Genomic DNA, 23,620 nt, shown 5'->3' with positions numbered 1-23,620 from the left:
CATACTACACCCCAGAGGTCCCCTCTAGTACATCAGCTGCTTCCCTAAGTAGAGATCAAACCTTCTGACGTGCTAATTTCAGGTCATCGCCCATACATTTCCTCAATGATGGGTTTAAAAAATAGTATGGTGCTTTTTTATGCATTTTTTGTTTATTTCATTGGATTTCATCAGAGTCCGATCCATATGAAGTTATTAACTTGCTATTGTACCAATTAATAGTATGGGGGTGCTATAATTGACTCTACTGTTTCCATCGTCTGTGAATAGCAGATCTCTGTATATATAATAAACCATAACATAGCATAGTCTACTTCAGCAAAAATATAGTCCTAAACGCATGTGTTGAGTTAACTAAAGCTTGCAGCCCAGTGATTTGCCCAACATCTTGGAGGCTCCCTCCCTCCCCCAGTACACAAGAACCTATCATTATAGTCAATTGAGGGGCAGTGAGCGGGGCAGGATGTAGGCTCAGAAGGTAACCACAGTCTACTATAGAGTTCACTTACACTTTACAATTTACAAAAATGCAGTAAATGGGGAAATTTCAGCTATGAGCTGTATGCCAGCATGCCACAGCCTATAGGAGTACTGTGCACAGTTTGCATCTTATAGGAAGAACTAGACCAATCAGAGACGTTCTTTACTTTTGGAAGTTCGGCACAGGACTGTCCATACTTCTACATCAACATGCAAAAAATAGGATTTTATTTTACATTTCAGACAAAATGGAATAAAAATATTGAAAACCAGATAACTGACAGACGTAACATCCCTCCACTCTTATTAGAGCATTGTTCTGCCTGCAAAATGACTTATTTATTGTTTTGCATGTCCTCTGAAGTGATAGTAACCATGCCTTGTCTTAGGGCCCTACACACTATGCGATCCGCCGCCGAGCTGCCCGACGGCGGATACGGCCGATTGGTGACCCGGCCGCGGGGGGGGGCAGTGATGGGGGAGTGAAGTTTCTTCACTCCCCCCGTCACCCAGCTCCATCGCAGTGTATGCAAATATGGACGAGATCGTCCATATTGGCCTGCATGCACAAGCGACGGGGCACCAACAATGAACGAGCGCGGGGCCGTGCATCATTCATCGTTGCTGCCTCCACACTGAAAGATATGAATGGTATCTCGTTCATTAATGAACTAGATCAGAGGTTCCCAAACTGTGTGCCGTGGCTAAGAAGAAAAAAGTGGACGGTACTAATTCACACAGTGCGCCACACAAAAACCAACAGAATAAAAGATGAAAGGATATAAAATTCAATAATACATCCCTCTTGTGTGTGTAGATAAATTCTTTTTCATGAGCTTTTGTCCTAATCCCGTCCCATCAGCACATGGGGAGAAAACAAATGATACAGCATGTGTGGTACAGTATAATTTAATCACACGTAAACTGACAAATCTTTAAAATTTATAAAAAATTTGTAAAAAAGGGGACAGTGAAATCCTAGATGCTAGCGTATTGTGGATAGATTGCACAATTACCAGAAAGGTATGAGAACCGGTGGAAAACAGTTCTCAAACAAAGTTCTTTAAAATATCACCAGCTTGGTCTTCCCGGGTAGACGGTCTGGGATGGATTTCTGGCAAGAGTTCGGTCTCCCACGTCTCCACAGCAGAAGTTCTAGGGTGCACTGTTCCAAATTGGGCCAACGCGTTTCGAACCTGTCCTTAGGTTCTTTATCAAGGCAATGAATGAAAACATCCCAGACCGTCTACCCGGGAAGACCAAGCTGGTGATATTTTAAAGAACTTTGTTTGAGAACTGTTTTCCACCGGTTCTCATACCTTTCTGGTAATTGTGCAATCTATCCACAATACCCTAGCATCTAGGATTTCACTGTCCCCTTTTTTACAAATTTTTTATAAATTTTAAAGATTTGTCAGTTTACGTGTGATTAAATTATACTGTACCACACATGCTGTATCATTTGTTTTCTCCCCATGTGCTGATGGGACGGAATTAGGACAAAAGCTCATGAAAAAGAATTTATCTACACACACAAGAGGGATGTATTATTGAATTTTATATCCTTTCATCTTTTATTCTGTTGGTTTTTGTGTGGCGCACTGTGTGAATTAGTACCGTCCACTTTTTTCTTCTTCTTTGTCTATATCAAGTGTACTGGAGAGACACTTAGAATTGGTACTATATCTATTGAGCAGCCTACATTGCGCAGATTGTCTATTTATCACTTAAAGTTCTTTTTGCATAATGTGTGCCGTGGCTCCCTGGGGTGCCTCGGTACACTTGCAGGGGTGCCCTGGGTTGGTGTTCCAGGACCAATTCAAATTATTCATGGTCAATATAATAGGCAAAACCAGTGCTGGTGGCTGCCAGTCATAACATATGTGGCCAAACAGAAGCAAATCTTGTCCCTCACCACACAACTGACCCTAAGGATGACATATAAACGCGATCTACTTAATGTAATATTTCTCTCTAAATTTCGCAATAAGACATTTTTGGCCTAGGGGTGCCGTGAAAAAAATTCTGATATTCTAGGGCGCCGTGATTCAAAAAAGTTTGGAAACCACTGAACTAGATCGTTCATATCTTTCTGTAATATCGCCCAGTGTGTAGGGCCTATTATACTTTTTAGGGGATTGTTTTGGCACCTTCCAGGTGTCTTATATTGGAAATTGCATGCTAAGTGCTTTGCAAACAATATAATAAAAACTCATAAACACACAAAAGTGATAAATAATTATCAGCAATTTAAAACAGAAGTGAAGCGGAATCCACAATCAGAACATAAATGAAACCGTTAAAATGAATGAAGGACGCAATAACAGTTGTTGCAGGATGAGTTTTGAAGGGACTTTTTCACTCCGGTTGTACATGTACTGTAATCCTGTAGACGCAGACTGATTTTCCAGGACTTTTGCAAACGCCAAGATGTGTCAGCAGCTAGTTACATTATCTCCAATAGAACAGATGGTCACACCTGTATATTTGACACTTTATTTTATGACCCTATCTAACCTCAAAAGCTACAGTAGATGTATAGGCTGATGAGAGTTGAATGTATGACCGTTTGCATAGAGTAACTATCCAGAATTTGCGCTGTGCATTGCTCGGAAAATGAGCAAATGTATAAGTGCAAATCCATAGGTGGACCTTTAGCCTTTATAACCGAGGTGGGAACTGGGGTGGAAAAGGTGTTCTTACGTTTGCAGAGTCCAGTTATTTCGTGTTCACACAAATGTGGGCTATGCAGAGTATAACACCTGTTGGGAAACGTATCTTTAGCCCCTAGTATAGGTCAGGCACAGTGGTGATGATGATGACACTTGTAGTCAGATGCACTGAGAAAACAGACCAGAGTGTGCTAGAAGCACCAGAGCAGAGAGCGACACCCCAGGCAGGAGAGAAGAACTGCACAGGTTGTGACAGGTGCAGTGTTCTAGAATGAGCAGTAATACCCCCTTAATCCTTAAGGAAGAAATGTGGCAAGCCTTCTAAAGAATGGAAAAGTTGTCCATGGCAACAACAGCATTTCTCAAGTACATTGTATAAAATATAGTGAGACGCTTATTGGTTGCTATGGGCAACTTCTCCACTTGCCACTTCTCCACTTTTCAAAAGGTTTGATACATCAACGCCTAAGAGACCCTGGGGAGATGTATAATGCAGTGTAAAGTGTGGTGAAGTGGACCAGTGGAGATGTTGCCCATTTATAAAGTGCATTCTTTAAAAGCATAGAATCTTATTGGTTGGTTGCTATGGGTAAAGGGCCCCATACACTACAACGATCTCATGTCGGAGGTGATCGCAGGGGCAGGATCGGCCAAGATACATCGTATCCTGCCCATTTGCATACAATATATCTTGGCGATCCCAAGCCATGCCCCCAGGTCGGACCAGATTGAATGTGCAGCACATTCAATCTGGAGGATCCGATCCGATGCTCACGGGAACGCGCATCGGATTGGTTTGGGAACACCTCTAAAATGCCCGATTTCAGCCGATATATCAGGCCGAATGCCAGAATTGGGCTGAAATCGGGCATTATCGCTCTAGTGTATGGGGCCCTTTACTTCTCTACTCTATATTAAGTGATACATCTCCCGCAGAGCTTTTATTCCACAGTACTTTTCACCTTTAGTGCTAATTAGTTACATTGTGTAAACGTTGTATATTAAGTTACTATTATAAAAATGGAATCTAACATGATCTCTTCCCTGATGTTACATAATCCTTTCTATAAAACCAATGCTTGTACATTGTTTTTTTTTGCAGCATTTTGTAATAATTAATTCACCACAGCTCTATATTCTTGTAACGCGGCAAGTATTGCTTCATTGCTTCTTCTGCAGCAGACGTTGTTTTGAAAATAGATGTTGTGTTTGGGCTTTGATGGCACAACCTTGGCAATGATGACATGTAACCGCAGCGTCCATCTGGAAGAGGTCACGGAATACTAGTGAATACAGAATGTTCCGCTGCATCAAGTGAACAGCCCAGTGTTTTGCTTAATTGTCTAATCCAATAAAGCTACTGTTTTCCAGGAGCACAGCACCGTGCAGAAGGTGCACTGCACACAAACTGACAAAATAGTGGCACAGTTTGATAAAGAAAAGGTGTCTCTTGAGAAGACCTTAGAAAAAGCAATCAAGAAGAAAGGGTAAGAGCAAAGATCAGCGGAAAAAACAGCTATAAAACTATAAATGCCTACAAAATAATGTCAGTATAATTCACCTTTAATAATAGTACCGATGATTCCAGTGACCAGAATATTTAATAATGTAAATAAACAAAAAAGGACACGGTGTCAGATTGTTCTTTACAGCAAGAACGTTTATAAACCTAAATTTACGCGATCAGAAAAAAACTTGATTATACTAAGCTTTGATTTAAAATGACTCTAATAACAAGTAAATAAATCATTTAAAAATCTATTTGTAATTAATATATTCACTACTGTTTCTTGATCTGTGCAAAAACCTGGGAGTGTAGAGATGGGATTTATCAACCATCTATTTGTGATTTTTATTCCCGTGTATAATGTTATAGTTTTTGTAAAAGTTAGATAAATTGTAGCTTAGCTCCTGCTAATAGTATGTATAGAATGTTTGAGTTTTTCAGGCGCAGATTTTACATTAAATTACGTAAATTGATAGAAAATGTCCTTCACATATAGTTACTGGCGCCCCTGATATGATAAAAGATAATGATTATAATTAGAGTAAAATAAAAAAAGAACAATTTTCTTTTGTCATCATTATGCTTTTTCTCAATATCATTTAGTCGCTGCAGATTTCCTTTTAACTTACCTTATATAACAAATCTTTTATAGTCTATGCTATAACCTATTGTTCCCAGTAATCCTCAGTATCAGAATAGCAATCCTGTATGAGATTACCAGTAATTTGTAGGAAAACTAAGTATTTCTTAGTAATCATGGATGCTGCATATTTCATTATACTCCACAAGACAAAGAATAAATTAAATGATATTATTCATGATTATACAGTTGGGTAGACCTAAGTCCTCCCTTCCCCATCTCCCATGGGAGTGGTGCATAGGAAGTAATAGCGCAAATATCATTAATTATACAAATCTCCCATAAAGAGAGAAATAATTGATGATCGGACAGTTTGAAAGTAATTTTTTTTCCTATTTATATCATTATGGGATCATACTTTATTTCTGTACAATGAGGGTTCCGTGTAGTGTAAAGTGATTTTTAAGCAATGCTCCTGCTGTTTTCCTGTATTTAAATAAATGGGCGCAGTGGCAGCTCCAGAGGAGGGGTTACAGGTCAGTTCAAATAGGAGAGACACACCAACTGTCACCAACTGCCGTTTCAAACTGACTCACTGGCAGTTGGTGTGGCTCCCCTATTTATTTGAACTGACCTGCAGCCCCACCTCTTGAGCTGCCCCTGAATGAGCGTGTTTCTCTCATTTGGACCAATCAGACACAGTCATCATTAGCGCATAAGCAGCTTCACTGTCATCACTAGCAACTTTACACTTATACCATGGTCAGAGATGACGCAAGCCAGATCCCTTCAAGGGTGAGCAATTGTTTCGGCAGCCATGTTTGTCTTAACTTGAGAGTACACGCTCAGAATACGCCCTTACTGTAAGTTTGTAGTGCGCGCTTGGTTGAGTTGCATTTATGCCACTTCCTGTGATTACAAGCCCTTTACAGTCCCTGTCTCAGCCCCGTAGTTGCAGGTAATACCAAGTCAGTCTTGAGACAGACGCACATGTGCAGTGTGAAATATGGTAAGTAGAGACAGAAAAAAGTCCCAAATTACTCTTTTCTCTGACTGTTATAAGGCCCTTATTGTGTACAGATGTGTCCGAATACATCTTTGCTGCAGTCGCGCCAAACTGCCAATCTTGGCACGTCAGGTCCGTTGAGACTTTGCGTTGGACGTCTTTTTTGCAACACAGTGCAGCTAGGACGGGCGAGGATACTGCGGATTCATTTTATCATTCATTATTATTCATTATATTTTCTTTACTTTAAAAGAAGATAACAGTTGTCACCGAAAAAATAAAAAAGAACTAAGCGAGACACTAATATAGGCAATTCCATGCAGCAGAAAACAGTAATAACTTCATATCCATTTAGAGTCTAGCTAATGTTTAACAAAAAAAAAAAAATATATATATATATTTTATAAATATAGAAATTAGCAAAAAAATAATATAGCATGACGCAAAAAGGCTAACGGTAACATCTAACAGGTATATGTGGTATAAAAATTCTGGAGAGAAACCTATCTAACTATGGAACATATTTTGCTGTTTAGAGGAAATAGCTGTGTTGAAATGAAGAAGGAAACAGAAAATAAAATTCAGGTTTTAACTTCAGATCATAATTCCAAGGTAAGAAAACGTCAACCATCATTCACCTTAGCTTCCCATTCGGACTCTTCGCACGTTGATCACTCGTTAATTAACATAAAATGACCACAACTAACTGCACTTGTTGCACTAAGATTTAAACTCCATCACACCACCAGGTAGAGATGGGTTGGAATAACTATTCATCTATACCTGTGTGCAAGAAGAATCTTTTATTTGTAATTTTTTTTCCACTGTAATCACTGTATTACCGAGCCGCAAAGCAGTTTTCAGTATTAGACAGTAACATTATAAATGGGCAGCATGACTAAAGAAAAAATCCTGCTATTTGTATGCTAAAGAGCAATTAATGCCTTTAATTGTCATTAATATATATCTATAGATTGCCAAAGTAGAACTAAGATGCATCTCTTGCTGGGCAGATAGAGGGGGGTATTCAATTAGTACCGAGTTTTGTTTTTTTTCGATCATTCGAAAAAAACATCACTTTTCGCCCTTTTTTAGGTCGAATTTACATTCGACCTATTCAATGCCTGTGCTGTTTTTTCGACTGGTCGAAAAATCCGGCACTGGCGAAAACCACGTGTATCGGTGAACTCACCACTGGTACATGTGTTTTGGCGAATTTGCAGGCGTTTTTGCCCATTTTTGGAGCAATTTTCGCCCATGCCAATTACACACACACACAAAAAAAAAATGAAACGGCATGGGCGAAAATGGATTAAAAAAATGGACGAAAACGCCGCAATTGAATACCATGTGTCGAATTAGTGCTTTTTTTTAGACCAGTCGAAAAAACGGCACTTAATTGAATACCCCCCAGAATTTGAATGATAGTTTTGGAGACTTACTGGGCAGAAATGCACTGTGTTGATTGGATGATTCATACACAGGGGCAGAACCAGTTATTTCAGTTACTGATGCCTGCAGAATCATTGGATTTGTATGAGGCTGGGGGAGATGTATCAGACCTTCTGCGGAGGACAGTGAACAACCAATCAACTATAGCACATTCTATAAAGTAATAGCAAGAATTTGATTGGTCGCTATGGTCAACATCCTCACTTGTCTTCTATAGAAGGTTTGGGACATCTTCCCCACTGTTGTAAATATGCAAGGGAACATTCCGCTGTCAGTTATGGAGTGGAGAGGTAAAACATTTTTTTACATAGCTGCAGTGGACCATCAGGGTAACACTGAACAGCTTGTTTTATCTCTTTGTTCATATCTGAACATTTAAATAAATAAAATAAATCTGAGAATTTAAATGTGTTAATAAAAAATATGTAAATATTGAAAAATATTTACAATAAATGGAATACTTTGGGACTAGATTAGTATATTGAAAACTGCGGTGTAAGGCTTTGTCATCAACTTTTTGGTGCTTGTACTTTATGGCATTCATTAAAAGCTTTAAAATTTCGGTGGCTTGTGTTTGCTGTGTCCTCCTCTATGTGTTGGTGCCAGTTTCTATCTATCACTCTGTACAATCATGAGTAACACGTGTGGTTTATTTATTTTGCGCATGTAAAATCTACCTCTAACTATCAGGGGAATAATTTTTGGTTAAATTTGACCTTGATCTAAAAACACATTTGAAAAGTACATTGAATGTGCATGTTCGGTTTATTAGGAACATCCCATATCACAATCAGATATCACGTACTTTCAAATAATCATTACCTGAAACGTTTTTGCTTTGTAAATTCAGTATTGCATTCCCTGTCTTTGCTGGGTCACATTGTGTCTTGTTTTTATATAACACTATTCCTACAAGAGCATCCTACTGTGATTATACCTGTTTCTAGGTTACAGTCAAATGTTGTCGTGCTTGGCTGGAGTTTTAGTATTTCATGTGAGCAGATTTTACTTCCCTATGAAAGCCAACCCATGTTTCCGTCTTCATTACTAAATATTGTAAGACAGTCTCTGTCATCCCAATATCAACTTGTTTAGCGGCAGATTTACTAAAATTCTTAAACTGGAAATGTGGAATTGTCACCCACCGCAATCAGATTGCAGCAATCATTTATCTAGTACATTCTGCGGTGGATTATGTGTCTATAGCTTGATTGGGTACTATTGCCAACATCTGATTGTTTTTGAGACATTTTGGTAAAGCTTCACCAAATATGGACTCACACAGAATCTAACTCTGAAAAGTTAGATATTACAATTGAACCGGGGCATGCCAGCATTATGATTAAATGTAAACTACGGCACATTATTATAACTTTAATATGAAAAAATCTTTAGTACTTGCCAACAGTTTTGTACAAGTTATTTGTTTGATCAAAAAAATCAAATAAATACTACAGAGTAAAAATACAAACATACATCTGATTAAAGGTCATTTGCAGTTCACATTGTAAGGTCTTTGCTTAATTCTAGCATTTCATAACCTTAGAGGGTATTCAATTAGCTCCGTCAATTTCAGAGCTATTGAATTCACCCCCTCCCCCCCCCCCCCCCCCCTGCGTATTCAATTGTGGGCCGTTTTCACCCATTTTTAAGGCATTTTCACCAAAACCTTTTCACTTCTTTTTTGTAGCGAAAAGGCATTGGTGAAAAATGCCTCAAAATCGGTGAAAACCGACCATGTTTGTGTAGGTGCAAAAAACACGTGGATTCGATGATTCACATGTTTTTCACTCCTGCCTAGGCGAATAAGCGGCCCTAATTGAATACCCCCCACACATTCTCCAGTTTCACAAGGGTTTAAAACTTGTTGCACTTGTTAGCAGCTGCTTCACACTTGCTTCCCTTTCCCTTCCCTCTGCTTGGCACTGAATGAATTGTAAATCGTTTGAAAATTGTGTTTTAAAAACATTTGAATTTATTTAATATTGACCAATAACGACAACAGCTCATGGTAGTTGGCCAAATTGTTCTTCCTCTATCACTGATGTACATTTCTCAAACATCACAGACATGAAGCCCTGATGGTAAAACAATCAGTGAAGAATTCCTGAATCTTTTATTTTTTAAATTTATTTTTTTTTATTTCGATTTGCGCCATTAATGTTTTTCTAGAAGTTTTCCCTAAAATGTTTTACATTAATAAGGAAATCTTCGACTGTTCATAAATGGACAGAGTATATTAATTTTCTGGTGAAATGATGGCAAATATGTAAATAGATATGTAAATTTAGAAAATTGAGTATTATTTACCGCTAAACTAAAGGCCCGTATTCACGGGCAGATGTGGGAGAGATGTGTGCTGAGCGTGCGGGGGGAGACGGGGGGGGCGCTCATTTCACCCAGCGGGTGAAATGAGCGACCTGCTAGATTGGCCTAGCGATAGCGATGCGCGGGGCTGCGCATCGCTATCGCTGTAGGGGGTACACACGGAGCGATCATGCTTAAAATCTAAGCAATCTAGTCAGATTGCTTAGATTATCGCTCAGTGAGTACCCCCCTTAACAATTTCACCAACATTAGCTTTCTGTTTTACGTCTTTAGTCTTTATTTTGTTTTGTTGGAACATTAAAGTAAATTTAAAACTTATATTTCACTAATATATTAAAGAGATTCATAGCATTTACAATATACATTTAGATTTGTTTTTTTAATATAAAAATAACACCACCTTTGAGCAGGTAACATTCTCAAAACTTTCACTTTGCCAGAAAATTATCTTATTTATGTCACCTATTTATTAAAAGCAACAGTGTACATTAGCAGTGTCACCATTTTTAGATAGAAATTATTTGAGTGTAAAAAGATTTATGTTTATTTCTACTGCGGGGTACACTGGGCTCCACAAGGAATTACATTGGGGTGTAGAATAGGATCTTGATCCGAGGCACCAACAGGCTCAAAGCTTTTGACTGTTCCCAAGATGTACAGCGCCGCCTCCTCTATAACCCTGCCTCCATGCCAGTGAGCTCAGTTTGTAAGTTGGTGCCTTGCAGTATGCAGGCACTTTACAGGTGGCTGCCTTAAGCATCATTTTTCAAAGTAATATACATAGACTGAACAGTGGATTCTGTTTGAAGACTTCAAGGGCTGCTGCTGGTAAAGTCTTAGAGACTTTTCAGCGTGCAGCTCCATCACCCCCAGCGGCGCTGTATACTCCCGCACCGGAGTTGCCGGGTCACTGCAGCGGAGACTTCTTCTTCTAACTGTTAGTCATACACACGCCGCCGTCTCCGGAATCGCGGGGCCGCAGTCAAAGGGGGAGGTAAGGGGCTCCTGTGCCGCATTTTACCGCAATCCAGCGCGGCCATAGGAAGTGGGCCACGCGCGCGCTGGCATGGGCACTGATTACTGGGCAGCTTGCTCCACTAGCCACCAGGGTATTATTCAGGGCCCAGGTCAGGGGGATTTAGTATAATTCCCCCGTTTTATATTCTGCCCGCACACCCGGTGGGAATGCCGTGGGAGCAGGTCGGACCTGAGGCCCCTCCCCCCAGGCCCAGGGCGCCATTTCTACAATGTTCCCGCCCTGGAGCTGCCTCCTTCTCCTTCACTCCTGGTCAGCAGTCATTTCAGCTTGAGCCTTGCTGTTCCTGGGACTGCTAGAGCAAATCCTCCTCTGTGGAACCGCCTGACTGCCAGTGCTGCGCTTCCTACAGGACACTTGAGTATTCTACCTGTCACTGCGACTGTGTTAGTTAAGAAAGAGTGCGTACATTCAGGGTTGTGTGGTACAAATACCCTGTGATATACATCCAGTGTTTACTGTGTTTGTTATATCTATTGTTATCACATATAGCCATACCGAGTATTACTTTGTATTGCTAGTCCAGTGCAGTTCATGGTACATAATGTCTGCATGGTACATTTGTGACTATATATCTGTGTGTGCATGTAGCTGCTGCGTGGTTGCCTTATTGCAGGGTATTTCACTCAGCGTGCTATTCCTATATTGCTATACCTGAGGGGACCAAGTGTTTCAATGTAGGATTATATCACAAAATATACTGTTGGGGTATTTTTGCTTGTGATTTATAGTCACCATATATTCTATATCTATTGAACCTCCGGTCTGTGCCGTCTGAGTGTTCTTTCTAGGTATAGTGCTGCTACACCTTGTACCGGGTTGCCCATTATTGTACACATAGTTATGTCTGCTACACGTGGCAACGACGTTGGGGCCTCTCCCACACTGCGTGGTAGTGAGGCCGCTGACGCAACTGAGGATAATTTAGCAGCTGAGAGTTTAGGTTCAGGGGGTTCATTACCCCCCAGTGGGTCAGTAGTGCTTGGGGCATCACAGGATCCGCCTTGGGCTACATTCTCCACATTGCTAAGCACGCTTGTGACTAAATTGACGCCCCTTGTGGGACCATCTGTGCCACTGCAGCAGTTTATGGTCCCTGCTATGAACCCGCCATGCGTGGATCAGCTTTCCACTCAGCTGCAGCATTTGAACTGATCTATGACAAAATCTAAGTCTCACTATCACCCGCCTAAGACTAAGTCGTATTCTAAACGGGCCATTACCTCCTCCCAATCCACGGCTTTAACCGACACGTCCCCGGAGGAGGGCGGTGCATATAGTGACCCGATGACACTGACGCTGACGTTTCAGATGGGGAAGGAAAGACATTCGTGGATGTCCCGGATTTGATTGAGGCGATTCGGCTCATTCTTCAAGTGTCTGATGATTCTGAGCCTGAAACTGTCTCCAAGAAACCGGATAGGTTTAAACATAAGAAGGTTGTTAAACAGGCTTTACCCTTCTCTAAACACCTGGTTGACATACATCAGGAATCCTGGAAAAATCGGGGGACAAAGTTTACACAGAATAAGAGACTGTTGTCTCGCTATCCTCTCTCTACGGAGGTGTGTAAAAATTGGGAAACACCTCCGCCTGTTGATTCTCATGTGGCGCGTATGGTTGTTTCCTCTGCTCTGCCGGTAACTACCGTCACCTCTCTGAAGAAACCGACAGATAGACGTGTGGAGGGCTGTTTAAAAGCGATTTATACCCTAACGGGGGCTGTGCATAGGCCAAAGATTGCAGCGACTTGGGCTGCTGAAGCTGTTGAGGCGTGGGCTCAGGAACTCGAGGCAGAACTGTCTGGTGACGCATCTGAGTATGCTCGACAATGTCTCTCATATATTGCCACGGCTTCTCTGTACCTTAAGGAGGCGGCCTCCGATGCTGGGGTGCTCACGGCCAAGGCTGCTACTGCATTCGTCTTGGCCAGACGCATCCTTTGGTTGAGATCCTGGTCGGTGGATTTGGATTCCAAGAAAACCCTGGAGGTGCTTCCTTTCAAAGGAGACATTCTCTTTGGAGAAGACCTAAATAAGATTGTGGCTGATCTGGCTACGGCTAAAACAGCTTGCCTGCCTAGTAACGCTCCTTCCGCACAGAAGGCTAAAAGTACTTTCCCTTGGCCCTTTCGTACTCTAGGTAAAGCAAAAGGTCAGGCGTACCCAAAGCAAGCTCGTGCTTCCAGACCAAACAAGCCCAGACCAAAGCGTGCCTGGGCTGCCCGTCAGCCAGCTTCCAAAACTGACAAGCCTGCCGCATGACGGGGCGGGCCTCCCCCTGGGGGATCCCAGGGTAGGGGACCGACTTCTAGGTTTTGCCCAGGAATGGTTGAAGACCACTTCAGATGCCTGGGCGAGGGAAGTCGTCACTCGAGGTTACGCCATACCTTTCAAGAATCGTCCCCCGCAGCGGTTTTGCCTGACAGATATGCCTCTGGATCCGGCAAAAGCAAATACACGTTGCACTCAGTGGTACATTCCCTCCTGGTCACAGGAGTGGTGATACAGGTGCCTCTGGCTCAGAGAGGCAAGGGGTACTATTCCACGCTGTTTCTAGTCCCGAAACTGAACGGGTCCTCGCGGCCCATCCTCAATCTGAAGTCCTTGAACAAGCATGTGCGGGTCTCCAAGTTTCGTATGGAAACTCTGCGCTCTATTGTTCTGACCATGGAGCCTGGGGACTATATGGTCTCCCTGGACATACAGGATGCCTACCTGCATATTCCTATTGCGGTATCTCATCAACAGTACCTGCGGTTTGCGGTGGGCAACCTGCATTACCAATTTCGGGGGCGTTACCCCTTTGTTTGACAACGGCTCCCCGAGTCTTCACCAAAGTAATGGCGGTCATAAAGGCTACTCTCCGCCGTCAAGGGGTCAGGATCCTACCGTACTTGGACGATTTGTCGATCCTGGCAAATTCCCCAGAACTTCTCCTGTGTCATCTCGATCTGACGGTCCAGTGCATGAAAGCCCACGGGTGGCTGATCAACTGGAAGAAATCCTCCCTGGTTCCTGCTCGGAGCATGTTACACCTGGGAGCGTTATTGGACACTCACAACCAATGGTTGTCCCTGTCTCAGGAGAAAGTCCTGAAGCTTCAGGACAGGATTCAATGCTTCCTATCTCGTCCGCAAGTGTCGATACATTTGGCAATGCAAGTACTGGGTCTCATGGTCTCGGCTTTCGACATGGTGGAGTATGCTCAGTTCCACTCTTGCCCTCTGCAGAAGTTAATTCTGACCAAGTGGGACGGCCTGCCTCACCGGATCAGATCTCACATGATCTCATTTTCTCCGGAGGTCCGCCTGTCACTGAGTTGGTGGCTGCAGGACCAACAATTGAGCAGGGGCCGTCCTTTCTGGATATCCAACCAGGTCCTTCTGACGACGGATGCCAGTCTGAGAGGTTGGGGTGCGGTGTTGGAACAACACTTTTCTCAGGGTCGGTGGACCAAGGAGGAGTCTCTGCTCCCAATCAATATTCTGGAACTGCAGGCAGTGTGCAACGCATTGACAATGACCCAGCATCTCATTCAGAACAGACCTGTTCAAGTACAGTCGGACAACGCCACCACGGTGGCATACATAAATCATCAAGGCGGCACTTGAAGCCGCATGGCAATGAGGGAAGTATCAAGGATTCTTCAGTGGGCAGAACGCCATCTGCCGGCCATATCAGCAGTGTTCATTCCGGGCGTTCTGAACTGGGAGGCGGACTATCTCAGTCATCAGGACGTGCACGCCGAAGAATGGAGCCTACATCCAGAGGTGTTTCAACTTCTTGTGGACAAGTGGGGCCTCCCAGATGTGGACCTGATGGCGTCTCGACACAATCACAAGGTTCCGGTCTTCGGAGCAAGGACAAGGGATCCACAAGCAGCGTTCGTGGATGCTCTGTCAATCCCATGGAACTTTCGGCTGCCGTACGTGTTCCCTACGGTGTCACTCCTGCCCAGAGTAATACGGAAGTTCAAGCAAGAAGGAGGAAAACTACTTCTGCTAGCTCCAGCGTGGCCCAGACGACACTGGTTCTCCGATCTACAGGGTCTCTCGCTAGATTGTCCCCTTCTACTTCCACAACGACCAGACCTCCTCGTTCAGGGCCCTTGTGTTTACCAGGTCTTGGCCCGTCTGGCTTTGACGGCATGGCTCTTGAGGCTTCCGTCCTGAGGGCCAAGGGTTTTTCTGAGGCGGTCGTTCAAACTATGTTGAAGGACCGTAAGCCGGCTTCTGCTCGGATTTACCATAGGATCTGGATTGCTTACCTTACTTGGTGTGCGTCTCACAATCATGATGTTTTCAAGTTTAGCACGGCCAAACTGTTGGCCTTCCTACAACAGGGCCTGGACTTAGGCCTGCGTCTGGCCTCCCTCAGGGTTCACATTTCTACCTTGTCGGTTTGGTTTTAGAGAAAGATTGCCACCCTACCTGATGTCCATACATTCACTCAGAGTGTGTTGTGGATTAAGCCTCCTTATGTGCCGCCTGTGGCCCCTTGGGACTTGTTGGTGGTTTTGGAGGCCTTGCAAGTGTCTCCGTTTGAGCCTCTTGCCTCTGCTGACCTTAAGTGGCTTTCCCTTAAGGTCCTTTTCTTGCTGGCTATTGCTTCAGCTAGAAGGGTCTCGGACTTGGGTGCCTTGTCCTGCAAGTCTCCCTGTTTGATTTTTCACTGTGACCGGGCGGTTCTTAGAACACGGCCAGGTTATTTGCCTAAGGTGGTGTCTTCTTTCCACCTTAACCAGGAGATTGTGGTTCCGGCCTTTAATTCTCCTGAGATCTCTCCCAAAGAACGGTCTTTGGATGTGGTTTGGGCTCTCCGTATCTATGTGAAGAGAACTTCCTCTGTAAGGAAATCTGATTCTCTTTTTGTATTGTTTGGTTTTCACAAACGTGGCTGGCCTGCTTCCAAGTAGACTCTGGCCAGATGGATTAGAATGGTGATTGCACATGCTTATGTACAGGCTGGTCGTCCAGCTCCTGCTACCATTACGGCCCATTCTACTCGGTCGGTTGGACCTTCTTGGGCGGCCCAACGTGGTGCGACCCTTGAACAATTGTGCAAGGCGGCTACGTGGTCCTCAGGGAACACGTTTATTAGGTTTTATGCCTTCGATACCGCCGCTTCCCAGGATATTTCCTTTGGATGCCAGGTTCTTGTGCCCGCTACAGTGCGTCCCCTCCCGTGAGGTACTGCTTTGGGACATCCCCGATGTAATTCCTTGTGGAGCCCAGTGTACCCCGCAGCAGAAAACGAGATTTATGGTAAGAACTTACCGTTGTTAAATCTCTTTCTGCGAGGTACACTGGGCTCCACAAGGCGCCCACCCTGATGCACTTAGCTTTTTTGGGTTGGTATTGACATAGCCGCTGACACCCTCTCCTGCGGTGAGTGTGTGGTGTATTTGGCTACGATCGGTTGTCGTCTCTGGTACCTGCTACTGCATTGGGCTGGTTAACAAAACTGAGCTCACTGGCATGGAGGCGGAGTTATAGAGGAGGTGGCGCTGTGCATTTTGGTAACAGTCAAAAGCTTTGAGCCTGTTGGTGCCTCGGATCAAGATCCTATTCTACACCCCGATGTAATTCCTTGTGGAGCCCAGTGTACCTCGCAGAAAGAGATTTAACAACGGTAAGTTCTTACCATAAATCTCGTTTTATGCTTGTCCCTTGTGGCACCAATTATTATTATTATTATTATTATTAAATGGTAAGCAGTGTTTTTATTAAAAAAAATGAAATGTTTTTAGAAAATACTTGAGTGGAAATTACATCATGATGCTTACTTCCTGTTTATGAAGTGTAGTGCTTACTTCCTGTTTATGAAGTATAGTGCTTACTTCATGCTTATGAAGTGCAGTAGTTCTTGTTTCTGAAGTGTAGTGGTTACTCCCTGTTAATGAAGTGTAGTGGTTACTTCCTGTTTGTGTAGTATAGCGGTTATTTCCAGTTTATGAGATGTAGTGGTTACTTCCTGTTTGTCGTTACTTTCTTAAGTGTAGTGGTTACTTCCTGTTTATGAAGTGTAGTGGTAAACTCCTGTTTATGAAGTGCATTGGTTACTGTGTAGTGGTTACGTCCTGTTTATGAAGTGCAGTGGTTACTTCCTGTTTGTGAAGCTTAGTGGTTAAGGAGAGCAGCTCTATTAGGAAAGGACACAGAAGAAGAGCTAATTAGCCATTATTATTGCACTACATCTTGTGATATTCTGTGCATAAAAGTTGTGTAGATACAGCATATATGTGTGCTGTTTTGTCTGCCTATAGGTCAGACTCGCCTTGACAAAGGCAAAAATTTAGTGTGACACTTTACAAAAAGGCACTTTTTAGGCTCATGTATCTCAGCAGACAAGCAATAGTAAAGGTAGAGTACAATGATACCTTTATTACACAGCACACAGGGTAACAGTGTAAACAGTAACCACAATATCTAATTTTGCAACTATATATAGAGTTTCCAGTAAGTGTCAACAAAACAAAAACAAAAGAGCATCCTCCACCTCCTAATAATTCTTGGTACATTGCATACCTTGAAGTTCCTATCCTTAGCAGCACTGGGTGGGTGTGGTGATATTCTCTGTTTGGAGAGCTCTCTTGCCAGGTTACATTGGTCACAATATCCTTGCATTGACGACATTGATTATACCAGCCGCTTGGCCACAAAACCTCTACCAATGTGGTAAGGAACATTTGACATTCAGTCCACTCCACTGGGTACACCAAACTGTAGATGGCTCCCGATCGACTGAGTTGATCGACTGAGCTGTTAGCAGCTGGATTCTGCAGTTCTTTGTCACAAGCAAAAAGTAGCTATGTATTATCGCTGCTGGAAGTCTGACTCAGTGCACTGATGCTGCATAGTTTCGCTAAATCTTGCAGAAGCCACAGATGATGCTAAAACCCGAAAAGTCCTGGTTCAAGCCTTTTTATCCAATGTTGATCCCCACTGGTACGTGCCATCCTCAAGGGGAGTAAATGTCAATTATATGTGCAGCAATTAGAGAGTTAAAATAAATGGGCTGAATGGAGACAGTTGTTGGAGATGGTCCCTTACCTTTCCCCTCCCCCTCGCTATGGATAAGGTGCCACAAGGTTTAACTAGGCCATCTCTTACAACCATGATTAGTTCATCATGCAAACTAAGGTGCTTGGCTTTCCATCAGGGGTGAACCTTCCACAGTTCCCTGTTGAATGTCGCAAATGGGCCAGCTACAGTATTCCAAACTTCCTGTAGGATTGCAACGGGAAGAGAGGTTGATTTAGTAGCTGACAGGTGTGAACATCTCAGGATAGCAGACGCAGTGCACAGAAAGAATGATTTATGTGTTTGCTTTTTAAGAAAAGAAAAATGTTTAAGGATTACTGTAGCCTCAAAATATATATTGTTTAGTTGGCAAGAGAAATCTGTCTTTCCTGGACAATTTGATAAACGGACCCCTTAGAACTTTGATAAACAGATAAAATAAGGTAAATACGGTATTATTTTGGCGACATTCTATTTAAGAAATGTGTTTACAAGGTATTTTTTGTTTGTTAAAATGAAAATAACACTGTTAAATTGTTTGATAAATTAGTAACTTACACATTTTGAATTGACTGTCGCCAGGTCCAAAAATAAGTGCAAGTTAAAAAACTTTTCTAACACAATAATGTTACTTTCAACTTTTATAAATGAAGGGGAGATGTGTAGTACTACGATAAAGTGGATGGAGATAAAGTTCCAGCCCATCAGCTCCTAACTGCCATGCTACAGGCTGTGTTAGAAAAATGACAGTTGGGAGCTGATTGGCTGGTACTTTATCTCTGTCCACTTTATTTCTCTCCAAGCTCTCTCCCCCAGAGACTAATTCAGTGTTGCATGCAATTTGGCTGCTACACAGAAATAGATTGTGTGCACAGACTAGGTATGCATCCATCCATTCAGCTGTGGAAGTACTGTAGCTATCATCACTATCAATACACATTTGCACCAGCCCTATACCTGGCATAAGAGATCCGTCTGAAATCAGTCAGATCTCTGCGTACGCTCAATTAAGCACAACCTGTTTCCAGAGAAGGTATCACCACTTGCGACCCTAGGGGTGCCTAAAACACTGAATGAGTGGCAGCACCTGGAAAGCTGCTGCTCCGCCATGAGTTAGTAATGAGCTGGCTGTGTGGTACTTAGCACTAATGTCACAGCCATACTTACCTGCTCTTCCGGAACTTTCCGGGTGATTCCTTAACTCCTCTGGGCTCTCGGAAAAGTGGGTGGTCCTCCCGGATACTGTCCACTATCTAGTGAATTGGGCAGGATGGGCAGAATAATGCCCGGAATAGGTCCATGGGGAGGGTGCAGTGATGAAATCCTGTGATAATCACATACTTTTGGCCCTGCCCCCTCTACATAGACACAAGAATGGCGATATGACCCAAATATTCCAGCCCCGCCCCCATCTCTGACCACCTGGATCTACTCTTTGTGCTTCTCCTGGAGAGAAGATTGTCAGTGTAAGTAAATATGCCCCAAACTCTCAGCAATTTGGCAACTATACGGGGACACCTAAGGTGACCAGGATTTATGCACTAGATCTGCACGGTATATGTCCAGGACCCCGGCTGTTGGTATCCCAACAGCCGTAATACCGACACCGGAATCCTGACAGCTGTCAGAACACCGATGACGGAATCCCGAAAGGATCAGGATCTCAAAGGTAAGTATTAACATCCTCCTTAGGTTTAGGCTGCTGGAGGTGAGGTTAGGTTTAGGCAGACTCCAGGGGAGGATATGGTTAGGGATGGGGGAAGGGGGGGTGTTAGGGTTAGGCTGCAGAGAGGGGGGGGGGGGGTTAGGGCTAGGCACCACCGGGGGAGTTTTAGGGTTAGGTACTAAGGAGGAGGGTTAGGTTTAGTTTGCGGGAAAGGTGGGGGTTAGGGTTAGGCACCAATAGGGGAGGTAATGGTTAGGCTGCGGACAGGGAGGGTTAGGGGGTAGGGGAGGGAGGTTACAGTACCTAACGCACCCCTGTCTGCATTGCCGCGCTCAGGATGCCAGCATCGGCATACTGACTGATCCCGTCCGCTGGCTTTTCACACTGAATCCATCTGCACATTGCATATTTCTTAAAATGTAAAATGATTTTGCAAATTCATGCTAATTCCTGAGCACAGAATTGATGCCTGTCAAAATCTCAGAATAATATGTGAAAACTGGCAACTCTTAACGTGACCCTGAAAATAAGCCATGGAAAAATGTGATGGACTTTACCCACTGCCATCAAAATACACACATTTAATGTTTCATTCAGCGGTGTCACAATATTTTATGCAACAGCAAAGTAATTAAGCATGCTTGTATATTAAAGTGTCAGATTTTGTACTGAGTAGCATATTCTGATTATACGAAATATGTCTGTAATATGTGTGCGATTACACAGAGGACTTATTTGGCTGCGATCAATTATTCATTTATAATTCACACATTTATATTTCTTGTTTAAAGGATTTGCATTATTTAATAGCAAATGTTACTTTGTAAATCATCTGTTTATCTGTAACCCTAGAGGCATCTCTTGTCTGGTAACACCCCTTGAGCACTCTGTATCCCGAAAAGGGGGAGTGGACTAACATAAATGAGCATGGCCTTGTGGGGAATCCTGATTACGTCACTCCTGGGGGCGTGTCCGGCACCTGGAGACTCCTGTCTGCACTGTCAGTCCCTCCTCTGTGACAGAGTGCTGCAGGAGAATGTCACACTGCAGCACTCAGCTCCTGTCACTGCAAAGGAGCCAGCATTCTCGTGTCACCCCCTCTGAGGGTGACACCCGGGTGTGTCTTGCACCCCCATAGTGACTCCACTGGGTAAATTTACTCCACAGGTTTAACCTGAAAATTGAAAACAACAATGGTATTAATAGCAAAACACTATGTTTTTTTACTTTTAATATCATTGTTGTTTTAAATCATCGGGTTAAACATGCCGAAAAGCAGCGGCTTGTAAATGTAACCCTACAGTATGTCATCTAACGTTATTGTCGGTGTATTATAAATGGCAAGACAGACACTTTCGGCGGGATGTTATGGCGTCCGAGTTTGCCGGAGGTGCGGGATGTTGGCCGAACTCTGACTTTTTTTTTAAAGCGGCAATCATTTACATGGCATGGTTTTGCCTTGTAAATGACTGGCGCTTTAAAACAACGTCCAAGTTCGGGCCAACATCCCACACCTCCAGCGATCTCGGACGCCATTACGTCTCGCCGTTTATCTTGAATATGACAGATGCTTATTGGCTGGAGAGAAAAAAAAACACACAAATCAAATATACTCTAAAAACAAAATAATTCTAAAATTTGAAAACAAAAATATTTATAGTAAACTGTAGCATATGGATTATGGACAACGACAACACATATAATTGAAGTTTATCATTGCACAATTTTCTTGCACAATTATTCTGATGTGAGACACTGTCTGAATCATTATGCATTAAAAGGAAATTCCACTTCACTATTACTTTCAAATTAATATACCCTAATTCACAATAACCTAATGTGTAAGCATACGTAGTGCTGGCCTTTGCTGTTTTGTTGACGATTGACACAATAAAGATTATTCATACACCAGGAGAGGTCTATATATGACCAGCCAATATGCACACACGTATGTGCAGATGTAGCCACACTCATCGTTGCCGCAATGCATACATATGCAGCAAGCTGCAATATTGGCCTCGCTGCGACTAGTCGCAGCCGGCATTCTCCTATAGGAATGGATTGGTACCTGCGTGGGTTTGCAGGCTTACATTAATTTACGGGCACACTAGCTGTGCCATCCACGCTGTGATACATACGCATTGTAGCATAGTTGTGCGTGGGTACATCTGTACCATGCAAGGAGTATTGGAGGGTATCTGTCATGGGCATATTTATAGTGTGTGCAGGGTGTGTCGTGCACATGGGCCCCTTAATCCAGGGGGCCCTACACCTCACTCCTTGTATCTATATAATTATAGTCACCTCTCCGGGGGTCCGCGTCGGCACTGCAGCAGAAATCACAGGCTAGATGGTGCATTGACCATTTTCCAGGAATATTAGCTTGTGAGCAATAGAGGAGTCACTGGGAACATGGCTCAGGCACCAGAGGCTACTGCGCCACAGAAAGAAGGGGGCCGCGCGGAGCCGGCACACAGCTCCTTCTCTTAAACTGCCCCTGGTGTGTGTGTGAGGGTGTATATATGTACTGTATGTACTATATTTATACACATTTGCTCTAAACGCAAAGGATTTTACTATAGATAACATTCGATCAGCTCCGGTCGCGCTGTTCTATTTTAATCCTCCGTTCCTTTTGATCCTTGGCCCTGTGTTATATTAATTATGCCTTCTTCTGTGTTCCAGACATTTTCTAAATCCGTTAGTGAATTAACCTCCCACACCTCCGCTGATTTCCTGCTGTTCCGTCTGCATATATTAAATGTCACCAACACTACACGCATATTTAAATGTATGTCAAATTAACTTCATTTATAGAAAGGACCTCTGAGTTCTGTGTCTAGAATATAAATCTTTATACCGGAACTCAATACTTCAGTGAAAAGCACAGCTAATATACCAGGTGCTCCTCATTTTGTTACAATCAGACTTAAATTGGAATCATTTTGCCAGTGTTTGCCCGTGTGAGAATTATTAGATCTGGGAAACCCTTGGAGTAAAGAAATCAGTGCAGGAGATTGGTATGATTGACACCTAGATCAGCTTTCAATCAAGGTCCAGATGCTAAGGTAGAAAACATGGCCGTGGTTCATTATTCAGCAATTAAAAGTGTTTAGACTAGTATTTTGGAATATTAAAGTGTTTTTAAATGTGAACTAGTTCTTGTAAAAACATGGCAGCTGAGTCACTACTGCCGCAGCCAGTTTGTGTAGCCATAGGTCTACCCTTAACCTCCATGTTCTTCATTATTGCGTATAGGCAGCAAATATGTACGCAATGCGGATGAGTTTGCGATGTCCTGGTGGGCGTCTGGGCGGCAGCTTCACTTGCTAACGTTAGCAGCTCCGTAGCCTAGAGAATCGTAGTTGCAATTGCATTTGCGTACAGACATGAATTAGGCCCCGTGTCCTGACATTTTTGCCTAAAGATAAGGTTTTTTCCCTACTTTTCAGTTTCACCTATTCTGGAGCTGTGAATATGGATTTCTAATTGAATAGCAAAAAGACACTGCCGCAGATTTTTAACCCATGTTAAGCCATTTCAGCCAACTCTTGGCTAACTGATTTGGCTCCTTAATGCAGCCACGTTGCCCTGCAATATTGTACACAGGTTTTGTATATGTCATTGATATGTGCAATAGTGAATTTACTGGGATAGCAATTCTTAAACCATTGTCCCCTTTTTGTCACAGGCATTTTGTCTCACCTAGATTTTATCCATCTCAGGCTTTTATCACTAAGGGGGTTATTCAGTTAGTGGCAAAATCGCTCCAATTTACCGCAATTGCCGGTTTTGTCATGTTTGCATCTTTTTTTCCGCAAAAACAGACTCTTCGTGGGTATGCGCGCTTCGCTTTTTTCAAATGCAAT

The 23,620-nt window shown here is 43.0% G+C and overlaps 1 protein-coding gene across 5 annotated transcripts in view; it reads left to right on the top strand.

Annotated features, from left to right (window-relative positions):
* Nucleotides 1–23,620, top strand: part of PLCB4 (phospholipase C beta 4) — a 563,803-nt gene that overhangs the window by 504,461 nt on the left and 35,722 nt on the right. For 4 of the 5 annotated variants that reach the window (XM_063918575.1, XM_063918577.1, XM_063918574.1 and 1 more), the window contains 2 exons: nt 4,524–4,639; nt 6,782–6,857. The exons of the other annotated variant lie outside the window; for it this stretch is intronic. In XM_063918575.1, the coding sequence (XP_063774645.1) occupies nt 4,524–4,639; nt 6,782–6,857 (192 nt within the window). The remainder of the gene's footprint in view (nt 1–4,523; nt 4,640–6,781; nt 6,858–23,620) is intronic. 5 annotated transcript variants of the gene reach the window in all.

This window comes from Pseudophryne corroboree, chromosome 4, assembly GCF_028390025.1.
Source record: "Pseudophryne corroboree isolate aPseCor3 chromosome 4, aPseCor3.hap2, whole genome shotgun sequence".
Lineage (NCBI taxonomy): Eukaryota > Metazoa > Chordata > Amphibia > Anura > Myobatrachidae > Pseudophryne > Pseudophryne corroboree.
Note: the sequence above shows the minus strand (reverse complement) of the source record. Positions and strands in the feature narration are given on the sequence as shown.